The sequence below is a fragment of the Oryctolagus cuniculus genome, chromosome 1, assembly GCF_051225735.1.
Source record: "Oryctolagus cuniculus isolate XC-2025 breed Fujian yellow rabbit chromosome 1, ASM5122573v1, whole genome shotgun sequence".
In the NCBI taxonomy this organism is placed as follows: domain Eukaryota; kingdom Metazoa; phylum Chordata; class Mammalia; order Lagomorpha; family Leporidae; genus Oryctolagus; species Oryctolagus cuniculus.
The window spans coordinates 143,292,399-143,311,857 of NC_142867.1; the positions used below are offsets into that span (position 1 = coordinate 143,292,399).

The window sequence follows — 19,459 nt, forward strand, 5'->3', positions numbered from 1 at the left end:
GCCCAAGCACTTGGGTCGTCCTCTACTGCTTTCCCAAGTGCACTAGCAGGGAGCTGGATCGGAAGTGGAGCAGCCAGGACTCAAACTGGCACCCATATGGGATGCCAGTGTCACAGGCAGCAGCTTAACCACTATGCCACAACGCCGACCCCAAACTGTAGTTTCTTGAATGCAGTCACAAGTCCATCCCTAGACATGTCTGCACGAGCAAAGTGCTCAGATTCTTCTCCAAATGAACACTGTCAGGGCAGGCGTGTGACCCTGGTTAACAAGCCTGTGTCTCATAACGAGGTGCCTGGGTTGGATGCTTGGTTCCAGCCCCCAATTCCAGCTTCTGCCCATGAAGACCTGGGGAGGTATCAATGATCCTCAAGCAATTGGGTCCCTACCATCCGTGTGGGAGACCTGGATTGAATTCTCGGCTCTGGCCCAGCCCAGCCCTGGCTGTTGCAGGCATCTGGCAAGTGAACCAGCAGACGGGAACATATGCATGCCTGTTCTTGCTCTCGCTCTCTCGCTGCCTCTCAAATAAACAACAACAACAAAATGGACACTGTCATCCAGGTGACTCTGCTGCAGCATTTAGGCAACTGTTTCTCCTAACTTAATTGTCTAACTTCATCTTTGTTCAATTCAGTCGTGTTGGACAATTGATGTGAAACCCTCCGTCCATTCACACACATCACTCATTCAAGTCTGCAACCAAGACCTGTCTGGGGCTGGTTCCTCCTATGCTCACTGTGCCAGCAGCAAACGCACACAGACCCAGGTCACAGGATCCTCCAGGCTTTGGGAGGAGATCAGCACCAAAAAGGACTTAGACACACAGACAGGTAATTACACAGGTGGTGTGCGTGGAGGAGGGCGAGTGATTCAACACAATCGTCGGCACACCCGGGCAGGCGTCACAAGGAAGCCTGGCCAGCAGATTCCCCACACCTGACTCGCTAGCAGCTCCAGCCCAGAGCTCTGGGGCAGAGCAGACCTGAGTACACCTGCTGGGCCAGTGCCTACAATCCAGAGAGAAGCAGCCTCTGCCCTGGGCCCCAGGCTCTCGCCATCCAGCAGCTCTTTCTCTGCCCTCCCCAGCCTGTACCTTCTTTTGGCTCACCCCATGGGGTGCTCACGGCCACCTCTGCTCACCTGGGTGCAGGCTCCTCCTTGCCTACACAGCTCCAGCCCCCTAAATCCAAGTCAAGAGGTAACTGGCTTGATCTGGTAGCCCAGTGGCTCTCCATGAAAGGAGGGGAGTTTCTGCCCTCTAACAGCCATTCAACAATGTCTGGGCACATTTGGGGTTGTCACTGGTGGCAGGCGGCTGTCACTGGCTTCCAGGGGCTACAGGTCAGGAAGCTGCAGAACACCTTAGAATGCATAACAGAGACGGAGGAACAGGTGACAGAATGAGCTGCACCAATCACCACCCCCATAGTAGCTTGGGAGTCCAACTGTTGCCTCTGCCATTTTATTTGTTTTTAAAATAAATGTCTTTTTTGTTATTTATTTAAGAAGTAGAGAGAGTTCCTGTCTGCTGGTTTACTTCACACTGCCCACAACAGCCACAGGAACTCAATCCAGGTCTCCCACATGGGTGGCAGGGACCCAGCTACTTGAGCCATCACTGTTACCTCACAGGTCTGCACCAGTGGGAAGCTGAGGCCAGGGCTCAAACTCAGGTACTCCAATGTGGGACATGGGTGTCCTAACCATTAGGCTGAAAGCCCGGTTGTGGCTCCGCATTTTAAAGACACTGTTCCAGGACCAATCATCTTTCTGCAGCCCTGTTTTCACATCTGTTAATTCATGTTTATTACAACACCTGCCTCAGCTCCTGGTCTCCAGTCGGTTTCTAAGAAATCCTAGTTTCCTTGCCTGCTTCCATCTTGTCTCATGTCCAGTTACTTCCAGGGAGGAAATGGATAGATACACAGACACACACACACAGACACACACACACAGATACACACACACAGACACACACAAACACATGCTCCTCCCATATCCGCCTGCCTACATCTTTATGTCCCCTCATAAGAATTCAATGAATGAAAGAATCCTTCAAGTCTGAATGAGCTCTCCTTTGCCTGCATGCCAAAGGACATTTTTCATGCTTTGTTTCCCTAACTTCTCATTTAGGCTTTCTGTTTTATTGGTGTGTGAAAGCCTGTTAAAAAGTCATTATGAGGCTGGCGCTGTGGCATAGCGGGTAAAGCTGCTGCCCGCAGTTGCCGGCATCCCACATGGGCGCCAGTTCAAGTCCCGGCTGCTCCACTTCCGATCCAGCTCTCTGCTATGGTCTGGGAAAGCAGTAGAAGATGGCCCAAGTCCTTGGGCCCTTGCACCCACATGGGAGACCCAGAAGAAGCCCCTGGCTTCTGATCGGCACAGCTCTGGCCATTGTGGCCAAATGGAGAGTAAACCAGCAGATGGAAGACCTCTCTCTCTCTCTCTCTCTGCCTCTCCTCCTCTCTCTGTGTAACTCTGACTTTCAAATAAATCTTTAAGCCGGCGCCGTGGCTCAATAGGCTAATCCTCCACCTTGCGGCGCCGGCACACCAGGTTCTAGTCCCGGTTGGGGCACCGGATTCTGTCCCGGTTGCCCCTCTTCCAGGCCAGCTCTCTGCTATGGCCAGGGAGTGCAGTGGAGGATGGCCCAGGTGCTTGGGCCCTGCACCCCATGGGAGACCAGGAAAAAGCACCTGGATCCTGGCTCCTGCCTTCGGATCAGCGCGGTGCGCCGGCTGCAGCGGCGGCCATTGGAGGGTGAACCAACGGCAAAAGGAAGACCTTTCTCTCTCTGTCTCTCTCTCTCACTGTCCACTCTGCCTGTAAAAAAAAAAAATAAATAAATAAATAAATAAATAAATCTTTAAAAAAAAGCATTATGAGACCCTTGTTGAGACAAAGGGCCCTGCCCAATACCCAAGCAATACCATTCAGATGTTCACTCAGCCCTTGGGTGAGTGGAATGGTACATAACCAGGTGCAGGTACAGCCTGCTATGTGACTCCCAGGGGCCTGGGTGTCGGGCAGATGGGAGAGAGGTGGTGGGAACTCTTGTAAGAGGTGCGGCCTGGCGGGAGCTTGCTGCGGTCCCCTGGCCTCGCTCTCTGGCTCCCTGTCTCGCCATATGACCCAGCCAAGGGTCGCCGGCAGCTGTGCCATGCTGTCTGGACCCTGGCCCTCCAGAACTGCCGAATGGAATGTGCCACAGCCTGGAAACTGGGTGAACTGCGCAGTGGAGATGGCAGCACGTGGTTGGACTCACCCAAACACCTTGTCTCCACACACTACCCAGCTCAAGCAATGCAAACCAGGCAAGTACACAGCTTGTTGATGCTACCGGTTTATCAATGTAGCATTTTCACTCCTTGGTGCTGTACTGACCACTCCTCTCTGGACCCAGCCTCTTCCTTTTCAAATGCGAGAGAGAGCTCACTATGACTTTTATAAACCAAAGATGTACCCCAACAGGCTCAGGGAACAGAGGCGGCTCCTTTTAGAATGGCCTCTCAGTCAACAGCCACGTCCCCTGAACAAACCAGACCCTCTCCAGGCAACAAGGCTGGGCACTCCCAATGGGTAAGTAGGCATTTCCCCGTGGCTGCTGGCAGAGCTTGCTGCTAAGAAGATCCTAACAATTCAGCCTTTCAGCCACCAATCTAACGGGCTTTCCCTGGCATGAGCGGTTCTGGCTTGGCAAAACACTCACTTGCACATCTTACATGAGCGCGTGCCAGAAATGAATGGAGCTTTGGGAAGCGCCGTATGTCTTACCATTCTGCAGCGAGCTTGTCTTGGTCAGGAGCACAGACGTCCACACTCGTCTCAGACTCTTTTCTCCATCAGGATCCATAACAAAAAGATATCTGTGATTTATTTCCCTGATCAAATTCCTAGTGTCTTATTTGGCAGCTTCAAGTGTTTTTTTTTGTTTGTTTGTTTGTTTATTTTTTACTAAAAAAAAAAAGCAAGCTAGAAAAATGAGATCTACTTTTTGGGGACTTAATACACTATATTAAAATATAAATTGGAGGCCGGCGATGTGGTACAATGGGTAAAGTTGCTGCCTGCAATGATGCCAGCATTCCATATGGGCGCTGGTTCGAGTCCCGGCTGCTCCACTTCTGATCTGGCTCTCTGCTGTGGCCTGGGAAAGCAGTGGAAGATGGTCCAAGTCCTTGGGCCCCTGCACCCACATGGGAAACCCAGGAGAAGCTCCAGGCTCTTGGTCCACCTCTGGCCATTGCCGCCATTTGGAGAGTGAGCCAGTGGATGGAAGACCTCTCTTTCTCTGTCTCTCCCTCTCTAATTGTGCAGTTCAAATAAATTAAAAAAAAAAATAGACTTAGATGCTGACATACTCTTCCCAGCAATGCCAGCGCACCCAGCCCTCAAAGCATTCCTAAGCAGCCCTCTCCCTGGACAGCCAGCTCCTCCCGGCCCCTGGCTTCCCAGAATGCATCTCTTTTCCCATCATCCCTTTTCCCATGGTGCTTCCAAATGCACCACCAGACTCCTCGTGTTCCTCTGGAACCCCACGACCACCTGGCACACTACCAGGCCAGCTCACAGAGGGAGCCCAGCACACAAACTGAGTCCTGGACCCCAGGCACCCCTGGGGAAAACGGATCTGCTAAACCAAGTCAGTCTGGGCCAAATGAGCCCACCAAGCTGGCCGAGGCGAAGCAGTAGAGAAAAGCGGAGGATGAAGGGAGAAGAGAGAGGAAAAGGATGGAGCTGAGAAGGGGGCCCTCACTCCATCCTGCCCCTGGCAGCCCAGCCACAACCTGGGGAGGTAAATCAATGATGAAGAGAGAAGAGGGAGACCCCAGAACACACCTTCAGGCAGGTGAGACAGCCTCTTTATTTCTCTCCCTCTCTCTCTCTCTGTTAAAGAGCCACGACCTCTTGGGGCAAGCACCTCCCCCGTATCACATGTCTTTTCCCAATGTTTAGAAACTAAGTATGCCAAGGATCCCGATTTTACAGATAGAAGACTGAGTCTCACCAAACTGACTTTCCCAAGGGAACAGCTTGCATGCTGCGAAGCCGGGGATCCAGGTCCTGCTGGGGTCCCAATGTCTCCTCCAAAACGCATGCTGAAACTTGATCAGCCTTGGGGGAGGCAGGCAGGGATTCGGTCCGGAGGGTTCCACTCTCATGAATGGACTGGCGTTATCCCAGAAGCAGGGGAGTTATCCCCAGAGCAGGCTGTCAGCTGAGTGGCTTTGGCCCTTCTAACTGCCCTGGCCGGCCTGCAACATGGGAGGATGCAACATGCAGGCCCCTAGAGCTCAGCACCACACCCCTGGGCTTTCTCGCCTCCAAAATTGAGAGCCAAATAAACTTTTTTTAAAAAGATTTATTTATTTATTTTGATAGTCAGAGTTACAGAGAAAAAGAGAGATTTTCCATCTGCTGGTTCACTCCCTAGACAGCTGCAGTGGCTTAGGCTGGGCCAGGCTGAGGCCAGGAGCCAGGAACTTCATTTGGGTCTCCCACGTGGGTGCAGGGGCCCAAGCACCTGGGCCATCTTCCACTCCTTTCCCAAGCCACAGCAGAGAGCTAGATTGGAAGTGGAGCAGTCAGGACATGAACTGGCACCCATTTGGGATGCTAGTGTTATGACAGCTTTACCTGCTATGCCACCATGCAGGCCCCTAAAATTCTTTATCAATTAGTTTGTTCTAGCAGCTAGAACATACTAAGACAGGTCCAAAGCCTGGAATGCCTATTTCTACTTGGGGGAATATACCTTCATAAAGCAGACAAACAAGGCCTACTGTGTACTTAAGGTAATCCTTAGCAACATAAGAGGCACGAAAACTCATGGCTGCCCCTGCTAAGAAAACTTACCACCCACAGGCAGAGCCGAGAACCAAGGGCAGGAGCCAGTGTTCAGAACCACGGGTCCCACCCTGGAGTATCAGGGGCCAATTCCCAGCTCTGGCTCCTGACTCGAGCTTTCTACTGATGCAGAGCCTGGGAGGCGGCAAGTGATGGCTCCAGTTACTGGGACCCTGCCACCCAGGAAAATTCTTAAACCAGGACACCCATGGGACCAGTGTTATGTCGTAGAAAGTTAAGCTGCCACCTGCGACATGGTTCCAGACCTGGCTGCCCCAGTTCCGATCCAGCTTCTTGCTAATGGCTTGGGAAAAGCGGCGAAAGATGGCTCAACCCTGCCCACATGGGAGACCTGGAAGAAGCTCCTGGCTCCTTGGGGCCGGTGCTGTGGCGCAGTGGGTTAACACCCTGGCCTGAAGCGCAGGCATCCCATATGGGCACTGGTTCGAGTCCCAGCTGCTCCACTTCTGATCCAGCTCTCTGCTATGGCCTAGGTAAGCAGTAGAAGATGGCCCAAGTCCTTGGGCCCCTGTGCCCATGTGGGAGACCCGGAAGAAGTTCCTGGCTCCTAGCTTTGGCCTGGCCCAGCCCTGGCCACTGCAGCCAACTGGGGAGTGAATCAGAGGATGGAAGATCGCTCTCTGTCGCTCTCTCTCCCTCTCTCTAATTCTGACTTTCAAACAAATAAAACATTTTTAAAAAACAAACAGTATATACGCACGCAATTCCTGAGTCCTATTTAACAAAACCAAGGCACTCCCAGCTTCTACGCCAACAGCAGGCTTCTCCCATACCTGCATCCACTGCTCAATCCAGCAAGCGTTCTTATCTCTGAACACAGGAGGGGTGGAGAGGAAAGCAGACTGATAATACTTCATCCTGGGAAATATTCCACTTGTGCTCACTCACTTCCTGTCCCAAACAACTGAAGCAGACGTCTGCAGGGATCCACGTGGTGCAGCACATGACAGAGCTCGGAGCAAACGCTTCTCAACAACAAATGGAAACCTCGCGACTCTGCCCACCCCGCAGCCAGCCACAGCGAGGTTCCCAAGGAGAGCAGGAGGAGGCCCTGCCCTGAGCCCCAGGTGCTGCTGCACACTCCACGAACAGCACAACCAAGGGAGAAAGCGGCTCTCCCCACCTCCCACACTGCACAGAGCAAGGACACAAACCAAGAGGCGCTCCCGAGACCAAAACCACGGGAGGTGCCGGCACGACAAGCAGCACCACCTCTGCTGGGGGCAGAACGTCCACTGGCAAAGACCACAGCCACGAGCCCGCTTCCCACGGTCCCGTCCGGGAGTGCCCTGGACACCCCCGGCAGGCTGCGCTTCCTGCTACGCTGACCGACAGTCAGACAAAACCGGGAAGTGGGAGAAGAATCCCTTGTCGGGAGCACCTGGGACCAGAAGTGTTACAGTTTACTGAAACGTTTCAGATCCTGGATTGTTCACAGTTTAGCATCCCCAATCCAAAAATCCCCAATGCTGCAAAATCCAATGCTGGATGAGCATCAGGCCGGCTCTCAGAAAGTTCTAGATTTTGGGGCCAGTGCTGTGGCAAACGGGTAAAGCTGCCGCCTGCGGTGCCAGCATCCCATATGGGTCCAGTTCAAGTCCCGGCTGCTCCACTTCTGATCCAGCTCTCTGCTGTGGCCTGGGAAAGCAGTGGAAAATGGCCCAAGTGCTTGGGGCCCTGCACCCATGTGGGAAACCCGAAGGAAGCTCCTGGCTCCTGGCTTTCAATCAGCACAGCTCCAGCCATTGTAGCCAACTGGGGAGTGAACCAGCAGATGGAAGACCTCTCTCTCTTCCAGCCTCTCCTTCTCTCTCTGTGTAATTCTGATTTTCAAATAAATGAATATCTTTTAAAAAAAAAGAAAAAAGTTCTGGATTCTGGGTCTTGGATGAGGGCTGCTCATGTAATATCCACTGGACTTCATTTAAAACCAGCACCAGGCAACGCACCCATGCAAAGCCCTTCTGGCAGAAAATGAGATGTGTCCCCAAAGAGAGGCCACAGTCGGAGCCCAGCCTGCCAGCGTAAACCCGCCAGGCTCACATGAAGACAAGCACCCTGGACAGGTACCAGGCAGGCCCCAGAGGGCAGCACCTTGTGATACCTGGTTTGTCCGAACATGGTATTCCTCAGCCAAAACTGAAGGTGCCCATAAAGGACAGGACATCTCTGAACAAACATTAGGTCACTGAATAAAACACCCAAGTCCACCATGGGAATGTCGATGGGCAGGACCTAGGGTGAGGGCCCCAGGATCATGGCAAACGGGCACTGCTGTGGATCCCACCTTTACTATATACACCTTGTACTGAGCTGCGATGGAAAATACAACAGCGGGGACAGGTCTTTAGCCTGGGGTTAAAATGCCCACCTCCCACAGCTGCCTGGGTTCGATGCCCACCTGCTCCTGACTCCAGCTTCCTGCTAATGCAGACCCTGGGGGCAGACCCTGGGCTCAAGTGACTCCCACATGGGAGACCTGGAGTGAACTCCCTGCTACTGACTCCTGCCAGGCCCTGCCCATTGTGGACCTCTGGGAAGCAAATCAGTGGATGGGAGGATGGGGGCGCTCTTTCTCCCCTCTCTCTCTGCCCCATCCCCACCCCTGTCTGTCTCTTTTTCTCTCAAATAAAGCAATGCCGGCATCCCATATGGGCGCAGGTTCGAGTCCCGGCTACTCCACTTCCAATCCAGCTCTCTGCTATGGCCTGGGAAAGCAGTAGAAGATGGCTCAAGTTCCTGGGCCCCTGCACCCATGTGGGAGACCTGGAAGATGCTCCTGGCTCTTGGCTTCAGCCTGGCCCAGCCCTGGCCACTGCGGCCATTTGAGGAGTCAACCAGCGGATGCAAGAACTCTCTCTACCCCCAACTCTGTCTTTCAACTAGATAGAATACGTCTTTTTAAAACATTTTTTAAAAATAAGAAAAGACGGGCCGGCGCCGTGGCTCAATAGGCTAATCCTCCGCCTTGCGGCGCTGGCACACCAGGTTCTAGTCCTGGTCAGGGCGCCGGATTCTGTCCCAGTTGCCCCTCTTCCAGGACAGCTCTCTGCTGTGGCCAGGGAGTGCAGTGGAGGATGGCCCAAGTCCTTGGGCCCTGCACCCACATGGGAGACCAGGAGAAGCACCTGGCTCCTGCCTTTGGATCAGTGCGGTGCGCCAGCTGCGGCAGCCATTGGAGGGTAAACCAATGGCAAAGGAAGACCTTTCTCTCTGTCTCTCTCTCTCTCTCACTGTCCACTCTGCCTGTCAAAAATAAAAATAAAAATAAGAAAAGACACCAAATATTTTGTTTTAGACTTTTTCTTTGTAAAGCCCCATGTAGCACATTGAATCAAGAGCTGGAATACAACTATATTTTTTCTTTACCTAAGAAATATTTACAAGTCAGAGAAAGTTATTGTATGACTACTGTAGTGAGATGATATAGAAATTCCACACCCTGAGGGTCAATGCTGTGGCACATGTGGGTTAGACAGCCTCTTGCAATGCTGGTACCCCACATCCAAATGCAGGCTTGAGTCCCGGGTACCTGGCTTCCAATCCAGTTAGTTCTGTGTTAATGTGCCTGGGAAGGCAGCAGGTGATGGCCCAAGTGCTTGTGTCCCTACCACCCATATGATGGGAGAGCGGGATGGAACTCCTGGCTCCTGGCTTTAGCCTGGCCTGGTCCAGGCTATTGTGGCCATTTGGGAAGTGAACCAGTGGATGAAGATAGTTCTCTCTCTGATTGCTAATGCATTCTTTAAAAAGAAAGAAAACCCAAATGTCAACTTTTTTTTTCCATCCACCCTTTCTTAAAACTGCACATCTAAAGGAATTTATTTAGAAAGTTAACAAAGTGATACACTAGATTGGCCACAAATATTTATAATGCCATCTAATTTCTTTCAAGGCTGAGAGTTGTGTTCTGTTGTAACCATCTACACCAACAAAGCAAAGCAAAACAATACATATAACACACAACTCACCTACAACCCCAACAATCCCAGTCTGCCTCCAAGGTAACAGATTAGGGCCACTCAGAGAAAGAAGCTGTTGGTCACTCGGGGCGGGCCCACAGGGCAGAGACCAAACTCTTACATACTACATGGCTCACAAGTTAAGTAACCATGAAAGTGTTTTGCAAACTTTCTCATAAGCTAATGATTAACTTTGGGATGGGGTAAACCGATGCCTGTGCTAACACCATTCACCACTGCAGGGTGCAAGCCCATTGGAAAAGAAAATTCTGGTATGCAGCTGGGGTGGTGGAGGGGGCTGACAGACCCTGCTGCCACTGCCCCCGCTTTCAGGGAAATCCATCAGGGCGTGGCTGCTCCTCATTTGTCTCCAGCCCTCCAGGGCACGGGGCATCCATACACTACCCACAGGGCCTCCCTCAATACCAGCTTCATCTGGCTTTCAGAAAAGGAAAACTGCACCAGGCAGTTAGCCCAGCAGTTAAGACACCGTCAATACGCCCACATCCCACATCAGAGTGCCTGGGTCCAATTCCCGGCTCAGCTCCCAGTTCCAGCTTCGTGCAAATTCACATCCCGGGAGGCAGTAGTTGGTGGCCCAAGCACTTGGGTCCCTGCCACCCCCGTGGGAGACCCAGATGGAGTTCCCGGCACCCAGTCCCAGATACTTGCCAAGTGAACCAGTGGATGGGCGCTCTCTCTTTGTCTCTGTGCCTCTCAAATAAACTTAAAAAAAAATTAAAGGAAAGTTGCCTAATCTCATGCAGTATAGACAAAGAACAGGCCTGTGCCTGGATTCAGCTGTCTTGAGAAAGCCACTTGACCTACTGGAACAGCACGACTGGGTTACAACAGACAAGACAGGCTAAGCACTCAGGCTCCTTCCAGTACAAAGTCCCAGAGTCTCTGGGCTGCCCAGACCCAGGAAGCCACGCCCCTTCCATCAGCAGGTAGCCTCCTGTGCCTCATGCTCAGAAACAAGTTCTACTAAGATCTTGCTTTATTTAGTTGGTACAAAATGCGTGGTTAGGTTTGGTACATGGAACAGCTGGTTAGAATTAAGGACAAAACTTCCCAACACATTCCCCTGCTGATTCAGGGACATAACCTCGACCTTGTCCTCCTGGGATCTTAGCAGGTATCCAGCAGGGAGTGGTTCTGCCTCCCTACCTGCTGGCCCCTCCCAGAACTGATCTGTGACTTGAAGGGGCTATAGCTTTGGCAAGAGACGTGAGGACACACACAGACCACGTCACCTGTCTCAAGCAGGAACAGCCATAAGCAACTCCAAGGACTGACCTGGGTGTGCACCTCTGTAAGTTCACGGTAGGGGGTGAGACAGAAGCCTGGGGCAAAAAGGCATGGAGCCCGAGACACCAGATACCATGTTCCTCGGCTTCCCTGCCAATAAAGACCTCGGCCGTCTCCATCCTTGGCCAATCTGAACCCAAATCAACAATGCTGCCCGAGTAGGAGAGAACCACTTCCAGTGTGGCCGAGCCAGCATCCCATCACCACCATGCTCTGCCTCACAGCCCGCAACACGGTTATTACACCTTCCTAGGAGCCATGGGTTTTCTATATTACTAACCACTGCTTCCAATATACATAGAGTTAGGTGTAGCGTCACGAGCTGGGGACACTGACAAATGTGCCAGTGTCAGGCAAGCCCACCTTTGCCAACACCACAACAGGCACTTACACAGACCTACATGGCATGGGCCGATCACGCAACATGGCCTCTGGATGCCAGCACACACATGACAGCCAAGGGAGGTGGTGCATACACACACACTCCAATGTCCACGACCAGTACAGACAGCAAATACATCAGTCCCACAGGTGTTTATCATCATCGTCTAGTGTCACCCACTTCTGTGTTCTCCTTTCCCACCACGGGCAGCACGTGGGGCTGTGATGTTGCCACGGCGACAGTGTCACTAGGCGACAGGAATTTCCCAGCTCTGTTGTAACCTTCCGGGACCACCCGCACGTAAGTGGTCCCTCACTGGCCACAACGCTGTTAGGCGATGCCTGACTGTATCTGAATGCTCAAGGAAACCTTTGCAGTCTGTCCTATCACAGCACCAGGGGTCAGAAATGCCAAGGGAAAAGGCACACAGGATCTAGCCCTACAAGGATGACCTCGTGAGCTAATCCCTCTGCTGCCCACTTCCAAAGAGAGAAGGAACAGGCCAGACTGTCTCCTCCTCCTCCACCTTCTCCTCCTCCTCCCCCTCCCCCTCTCTCTCCCCCTCTCCACTGTAGTTCTTGGCACTCACACCTGCAGTTCATAGCAAACCAATCAAAAAATGGACTCAGACTGGACAAGTTCATGCTTCAATTAAAATACTATGGATTTTTATGCCCAAAGGAGAAAGTTACAAACATGAATTATTAGCTTCCAACGGCCATCCAAATCGATGTAAAATATTTAATGCTCCACTTCCTGGTTTTGTTTAACACCGATCTCGCGCTTGGAAATTTCGGTGGCTGTCCTCGTTATGGCTGGGCCACAGAGGAGCAAGAGCAAAAGCCGTTTTTACTTTCATGAGCTGCCGCTTTGATAACCCATGCGTTTACCTCTACGGTAGTCATTTTTTATTGAGGGCTGATACATATTCAAGTATTTTTTTCAAGGTGCTCTCCATATACTGAGCTATTCAGTCAACCCCAGCATGCATTTACTGAGTACCTATTAAGTGCTATGTATCCATTTAGGCATTAGAAATTAAAAAAAAAAAAAAATGACAACCAAGTCGGCAGTCATGGCCCCACGGGAAAAGCAGATAAATAAGCAATTACTATGCAGTGCAATGAATGCTGTGCTGGGGATTAAAAATAATATAGCAGGCAAGGGCTCCCATGTCAGACATGGGGAGCCACTGGCTCTCTTACAAAACCCCACAAAGGCAGGCGTGTCCCCATCTCCACAAAAGCACAGGGCAGCTCCTTTAAGGGGCACGTCGCCTTGCTGTCAGCATCAGCATCTGCATCACCATTCCATCTTAAATCCCCACTCTGGGCTCAGTGTTGCACCAGCCGACTGCATTAGCCGGTCCGGGCATCGATCACTTTGTAAGCCTGGTATCCTACAACACACTGCACAGCTGGGACAAAAGGGCCATGGCACTGCCCAAACCAGAACTACAGAATGCACCCTGAAGGGACTCGCATCCTGGCTACAAGGAGCCACCCAAGACTTGCTCATGACAAAAACCAGGGCTGGAACACAGCCTAGGCCAGCCACGGTCATGGACCCCCGGGGATCCTGCTGGGCAGTGATGGTGGCAGAGGGCCTTATTAGGGAAATGGGACTTGGGTCTTAAGATCACGTAAGGTCAGAGGCAGGGGCTGGAAAGGCCCTGTACCGAGAGGTGCCCAAGAAGCTCCCAGGTCAGGCTGAACGACAGCCAAGGCCGTAACCAGAGCCGCGTGGTGGGGCGGGCTGGGCACAGTTGCCCAGAGTTCTAACTGATAAGGAAGGAGAGAGGGCATCTTGGGGCACTTGGCAGAGTGACCCAGGACAACAGCAGATGAAGAAAATTGCAGGCACAAGAATTCCCAGCGACGACAACATGCGATACAAGCAGCTCCTGGTCCAGCCTCCTCCACAGATGGGGAGGCCATGCAGGGGCTCCTGGAGCCAAAATCCGAGGTCACCCCACATCCTCCAGAGAACACGGGCCCTGTTCAATGCAGGGGCTTCTTCCTGCTGGGAGCAAATGGCCACTCACAGCTAGGGCTGCATCTCCCAGAACCAGGATGGCCAGGCCGTGTGCTATCCAGTAAGGGGCCTGTCCCCACAACAGCCGGTACCAAGACACAGAACACTGAGATGCAGGCCAGCTTATCAGCCTGCCTGGGACACTCACATGTCTTGGCCAGTCCTACAACAGCACCTGTATTTGACTCTACAGTACTGATGGAATACTCTCCATGTGTTAGATGATTTGATTTTCAGGACTGTAGGGATGCAGACCCACAGGTCAGAGGGGGCCACATGACCTGTTCAAGCTTACAAAGCGAGCATGCGGCTGATTCGGGTTTTGGAGTAGCGTGTCTGTCCAGTGGTGTCCCCTCTCTCTGCTGCAACTGTTACAATGCTTTATAAAGTTCTTGAGAGTTGACAGCTTTTATAGAAGTCCTGGGAAGTAGGCACAGACACACACACACACACACACACACACACTTTGTACATATTACTCCCGTAAGTTTTCCTAAAGTCCAATAACACACAGCATTCTCCTTCCTTAAAAACCCATCATTGGGCGCTGGTTCCAGTCCAGCTCTCTGGGAAAGCAGTAGAAGATGGCCCAAGTTCTTGGGTCCCTGCACCCATGTGGGAAACCCAGAAGAAGCTCCTGGCTTTGGAGTGGCCCAGCTCCAGCTGTTGAAGCCACTTGAGGAGTGAACCAGCAGATAGAAGACCTCTCTCTCTCTCTCTCTGTCTCTGCCTCTCTGTAACTCTGCCTTTCAAATAAATAAATCTTAAAAAAAAAAAAAAAAAGCATAATCCCGGTGGCCAGAGTTGTGGTGTAGCCAGTAAAGTCAGCACCTGCAATGCCAGCATCCTATACAGGCACTGGTTCGTGTCCTGGCTGCTCCACTGGCGATCCAGCTCCCTGCTAATGGTCTGGGAAAGCAGCAGAGGATAGCCTGAGTGCTTGGGCCCCTACTACCCATGTGGGAGACCTGGAAGAAGCTCCTGGCTCCTGGCTTTGGCCTGGCCCCACCCTGGCTGTTGGGGCCATCTGGGGAGTGAACCAGCGGATGGAAGATTCCCCCTCTCTCTCTTGTTTCTCTGCCGCTCCCTGTTCACAACTCAACAAGTCCAAATGGGCAAGTATCTGCCCATTTGCATTTCTCAGCCACCGAGCTCCTGACCTGCTGCCAATCTTCCCTCCATGAATGACATCATAAAAGTAGCATCTTTCCTGCATGTTCCTTGTTTTCACAAGTGGCTACATCCAAGGCAGACTTAAAAGTCACAGGACTGGAAAAAAAAATCTTCAAAGGAAATGATCCATTTGTCCCACTTTTTGGCAAACATGATAGCTACACAAGATAGATGTGTGTGCATAATTTATTCTTAAAAAATTCCCAACTCCCAGTTTTTTTTTGAAGCACTCCTTTCAAATTCCTAGATCACATAAATGATTTAGTAAACAACTTGCCAATTAGTCTTGCACAGTGGGGGAGAAAAGTTATACACAGAAACGTACACAGGGCCAAAATCAAAGGAAGCAGAGCGCTAGTGACAAGTGAGCAAACCATCTCCCTCATCATCTCGCCTACACGAGCCCAATCACAAACCACCCTCGCCAGCTACAAGACGCCTATTTCTACTGCCTCCTCATAACACAGAACTTTACAAAATATCTTACTGAAAATAAGGTCGATATAGTGAATCCATAAAACAGTCACCTCGCCTAATTGCAATCACCTCTTTGTTACAGAGTTTATATCATCAAGCCACACTCCACAGATAGAATGGAAATACATTCTTCCTCCTAGTCCCAAAGGAAAACTCCATGTACCACTCATCTTGCTGGCAACCACAGAAATAAAGGGATTTAAATCCAGTTAAACCACTCATTTCTACCTCACTCCCTTAAATTTAGATATATCCATGAAATGTGATTTGTTGAGAACTTTCCTTCTTATTCACAAAAGCCCCATGTACTAGGCTTCCCCTAAACACACGCTCCCATGAACGTTTTGAGTCAACACTAAAGATATACAGAAATACCCCCACTACAGTAGCTTTAAAACATTGCTTTCCTTCTGCATGACCGCTGGACTTTTCCAAAATTTTAGCTATGTGCAGCTTTCGTAATTCCCATTAGGTAATCCAGGGTGTGGGTGTTTTTGAGTTTTTCTCTTCAAGAGGAAAAAGGAAGATTTTTATCAGCACATCAGGTGCGTGTGGAAAAATACAAATATCCATACACACATACTAAGTAAATACGTACTTTTCTGTTTGTTTTAGGATCCTTTTGCCTAGTTCACTTGCAAGGCTAAATGTACCACAGCCAAATTCCAAGTCAAGTGGAGTTTTAACTCTGGTTAGGAACCCCGAATTTTCTGCACAGCTCCCCACTGCCCAGCACCCAGAGCAAACAGCTCTTGGACACCCCCTAAAGAAGCCATTCTGTTCACCTAGAAACTGAAAGATGTCCCACTGAGAATCACAGCGCCCCGCAGCCAGGCCAGCGTGACCCGAATCCAGGCAGCCACATTAGCCCCTCATCGAGCTGTTAAAAATTTAACATGGTAAACGAAACCAACGCAGCCACCCACATCAACGGAGTAATTAAAACCCCGGCTGAAAGCAGTTCCAAAATCCAAGCCCCACGTCCACCGCTGGCCACTCTCCACTTCGGACCTACCCCCTCCCACCCCGCACCCCAGTACCTGCACCTGCGACGCGAAGACCCAGGAACAGGGGGAAGAGTCCCACCTCTGCCAAAGCCCATCAGGTATCCCCACTTTCTGTTTACATCGCTGGCCCCGGCGGCCACCAGATCCACGCCCGGGCCGTGGCCGGACGCAGAGCGCAGACCCCTGCGCGCGGCTCTAGCCCAGGACTCCCACTCACCCAAAACGACTGCGCCCTCGCCCCCGGGGAGCTGTGGTCAGGCAGTTCTTTCTGGACCCCGGGGGGCTCGCCGGGTTCGAAGCTCTTCTCTGTACCCTGTGCATCTACTGGAGGGGCCTGGGTCTCCCCACGCCCCCCCACCCCACCCCGCCCTCCTTCCACGGGATCCATTCCCACAGCCAGGCACCGTGCGTACCTGCCAAGTTCCTCGCCGGTGTCGTAGAAATCATCCACGTTCTCCTGCCTGAACACGGTCATGATAACCCGTCTCGCCTCACCGATGCCCGGCGCGCTTCAGCTCCGCTGTCCAAACCATCACCACGGCTCCCGCGCCTCCGTGGGCCCCTCATGCATCGGCCTCCAGTCCTTAAACACACATGAGAAAAATGACAACCCCAAGAAGGAAGCCCGCGTTCCTCCCCCCACCAACCCGGTGTCCCTGCGGGGCGGAGGGGCGCGCACCCTTTGTTACACCCGGGTCAGGGACGCCCCCACCCCAGGCATCGCGACGCCGGCGTGCGCCCCACACCTGAGGAGCAAGCCCCCCCACACACCCCGGACGCTGGGCGGTGGGCGCCGATCGGAACAGGCTCCGGAAGTGCCTGGCCTCTCCCTTTCTCCGCGCGCACGCACGCACGCCCACCCCAATCCCACCTCCAGGGGCGCCGCGGAAGAATGAAGCCCTCGCCCCGGCGGCGCGCGCCGCGCTGGAAGCATCCCTCGCCGGCCTGCTGCTGCGGGGCGCCCCCGCGCCGCCACCGCTCGGCTCTGCGGCCACCCCCTCACCTCCCCTCCGCCAGGCAGTCCCCAGAGGCACATTCCAGGCGACTCCCTCCCCGTTACCCGGCCGACCCGGCGTGCGGCCGCCCCGGGGAGCAAGGCAGAGAAGGGAGCGGCCGAGGAAGGCGCGGTCCCCCGTGCCGCGACACAAAGCACCCGGCCAGACCCGCGCCACCTGTTTCGACTCGGCCCGTGGGGCTCCGGGCGCCTTCCCGGCTGCAACCCCACTTCTCCCCCCGTCTGTCTCCTAGGCCTCCTAGGCGCTGCCCGGGCAAACCTCGCGGCGCGGCGGCTGCGAAAGCAAAAGCTAGCTGGCGGCGGGGATCCCCGGGGGGGGGGACCGGGCAGCCTCGCGCGGCCACACTCACCCGGGCGCCCAGGACTCCGCGGATCTCTCCGGAGCGCTGTCGGAGGCCGACCATAGGCACCGCGCCTGAGACCAGCTGGGCGGCGGCGGGAGCGCAGCGAGGGAGCGAGCGGGGGGCGCGGACGCCCCGGCGCCGCCTCCAGACCCCGCGGGCCGCGAGGGTCGCCGTGCCCCTCGGCGGCGGGAACGGCGTCTCCCCAGCTCTCGGGCTCCGTCCGGAGCAGCCTCCAGGCTCCTCGCCGCCTTCCGGGAGGAGGACGGCCTGCCGGCGGCCAATGGGGACCCCGCGGGCGGACTGGCGGCGCGGCCCACCCACCTCCGAGCTGCCCCGCCGGCCGGCGCTGCGGGGTGCGCGCGGCGCTCGCAGCTCCTCCCCGCCCGGCGCCGGGCGCTCGGCGCTCGCGGCTCGCGGGCGCGCTCTACCGCGCACACCCCGCACACACCCACTCGCCCCACGCCCACGCCGGCGGGGGAGGGCGCGCCCCGCCCGTGACAGCGCGCGCACGGGAGCCACGCGATGCCTCTATCCGGGGCTACCTGTGTGTGTGTGTGTGTGTGTGTGTGTGTGTGTGTGTGTGCGCCAGGCCTAGTGCCCCGCTCGGGATCAGGGTGGGAGTCGAGGGGAGGGTGGAACCGCGGAGAACCAAACAGGTTTTGGAAAATCTCTGCTCTCGTGCAGCCTACTGGGTGGTGCAGAGGTGGATGATAAAGGTCGTTTGGGAGAGGGCAGTTCTGTGTTGACAACCAAACAAGTCGGTGGGATGAAGAGTGAGGGGGCAGGGCGGGCGGCGCGACCTGGGCTGGCTCCAGCAGCAGGTGTGTGGGGCTGGCGTCCCAAGGTAAGGACGTTTGCAACCCACGAAGCCCACTGGAACAAAGACTCGGGGAGTTGACTTGTGCTGTTCAGTACGCTGTTGGCTGCGGATGGTTTCAAATGTAGCTAGTGCCCGGTGAGACTCAGGGAATTAGAACAGAAGTAGGAATGGAAACCATTTGTTGAGTATTTTTGTAGTAGATACTTGTTCACATGAGAGTGTTTAAATGTACTTCACAAAGTTCATGGGAAAACCGAATTGAAAGGTAAGTTAATCTGGGTGCCACGTGTTTTGAAATCCATGCCTAGGTTTTTCGTAATACCAATTTTAAAACTTCATGAAGTGTGGTTGTTTCATAATACATGTTTTACGTAAACTTCCTGAAGTGTGCGTGATTTTCAAATTTTTTTTTGCACCAAAATAAACTTAGTTTTAAATTCCATTTTCAGTGAACTTTTTAAAGTGTCTTTCTGTTTAGGATATATTGCATTAAATAGAATATCGTGTGGAAAATAATTTTACATTTCTTTTTTCCTTTTTAAAAATGTGGCTGCCACTTCTGTGGCTTGCGTTACATTTCTGAAGACTGCAGGGTTCTACTCAGAGACCCCATCTCCTCTCGAGGGTCCTTAGCCATTTGCTTTACCCAGGCCATTGTGGGGAGAGGGGCAGGATGGATGGAATCCCAAGTGCAGAAAAGCTAGAGAGAAATCCGCGTTATTGCCTGGAATAGCAACACTTGATGGGTGAGCCTCTGGGATTTGCCATCAACACCAGTAGTTCCAGTCCCCACACGTCCTAAAACAGGACGGGTCAAGCCCTCTTTGGTTCAGCAGAAAGTTTCAACTATAGAGGTTTTTGGCAACTTAAAAAAATAAAAAAAAAACTGCCTAATGTGAGCTCCTGGTCTTAAGGAACAGTCCATTTAATGGCCCCCACCCTGAGAGCGCGCAATGCTGATAAATGAGTCCCAAAGGCTCCAGCTTGCGCACCGGTATTAACCTAAGCGGTAGGGTTGAGAAGCAATACAGAACAATCCTGAGAGGTGAGAAACAACGTCAAA

The 19,459-nt window shown here is 53.1% G+C and overlaps 1 protein-coding gene across 4 annotated transcripts in view; it reads right to left on the bottom strand.

Moving 5' to 3' along the window:
• Positions 1–17,906, bottom strand: part of DAPK1 (death associated protein kinase 1) — a 175,958-nt gene extending 158,052 nt beyond the window's left edge. For 2 of the 4 annotated variants that reach the window (XM_051859379.3, XM_051859400.3), the window contains exons 1-2: positions 17,583–17,906; positions 16,631–16,800 (exon numbers count right to left, since the gene is read on the bottom strand). In XM_051859379.3, coding sequence (XP_051715339.1) covers positions 16,631–16,692 — 62 coding nt within the window. In that variant the 5' untranslated portion in view covers positions 16,693–16,800; positions 17,583–17,906. Of the gene's footprint in view, positions 1–16,630; positions 16,801–16,988; positions 17,227–17,582 lie in introns of those variants that run through there. The other 2 variants (XM_089316131.1, XM_051859395.3) reach the window with 2 other exon arrangements.
• Between the last annotated feature and the right edge of the window lie 1,553 nt (positions 17,907–19,459).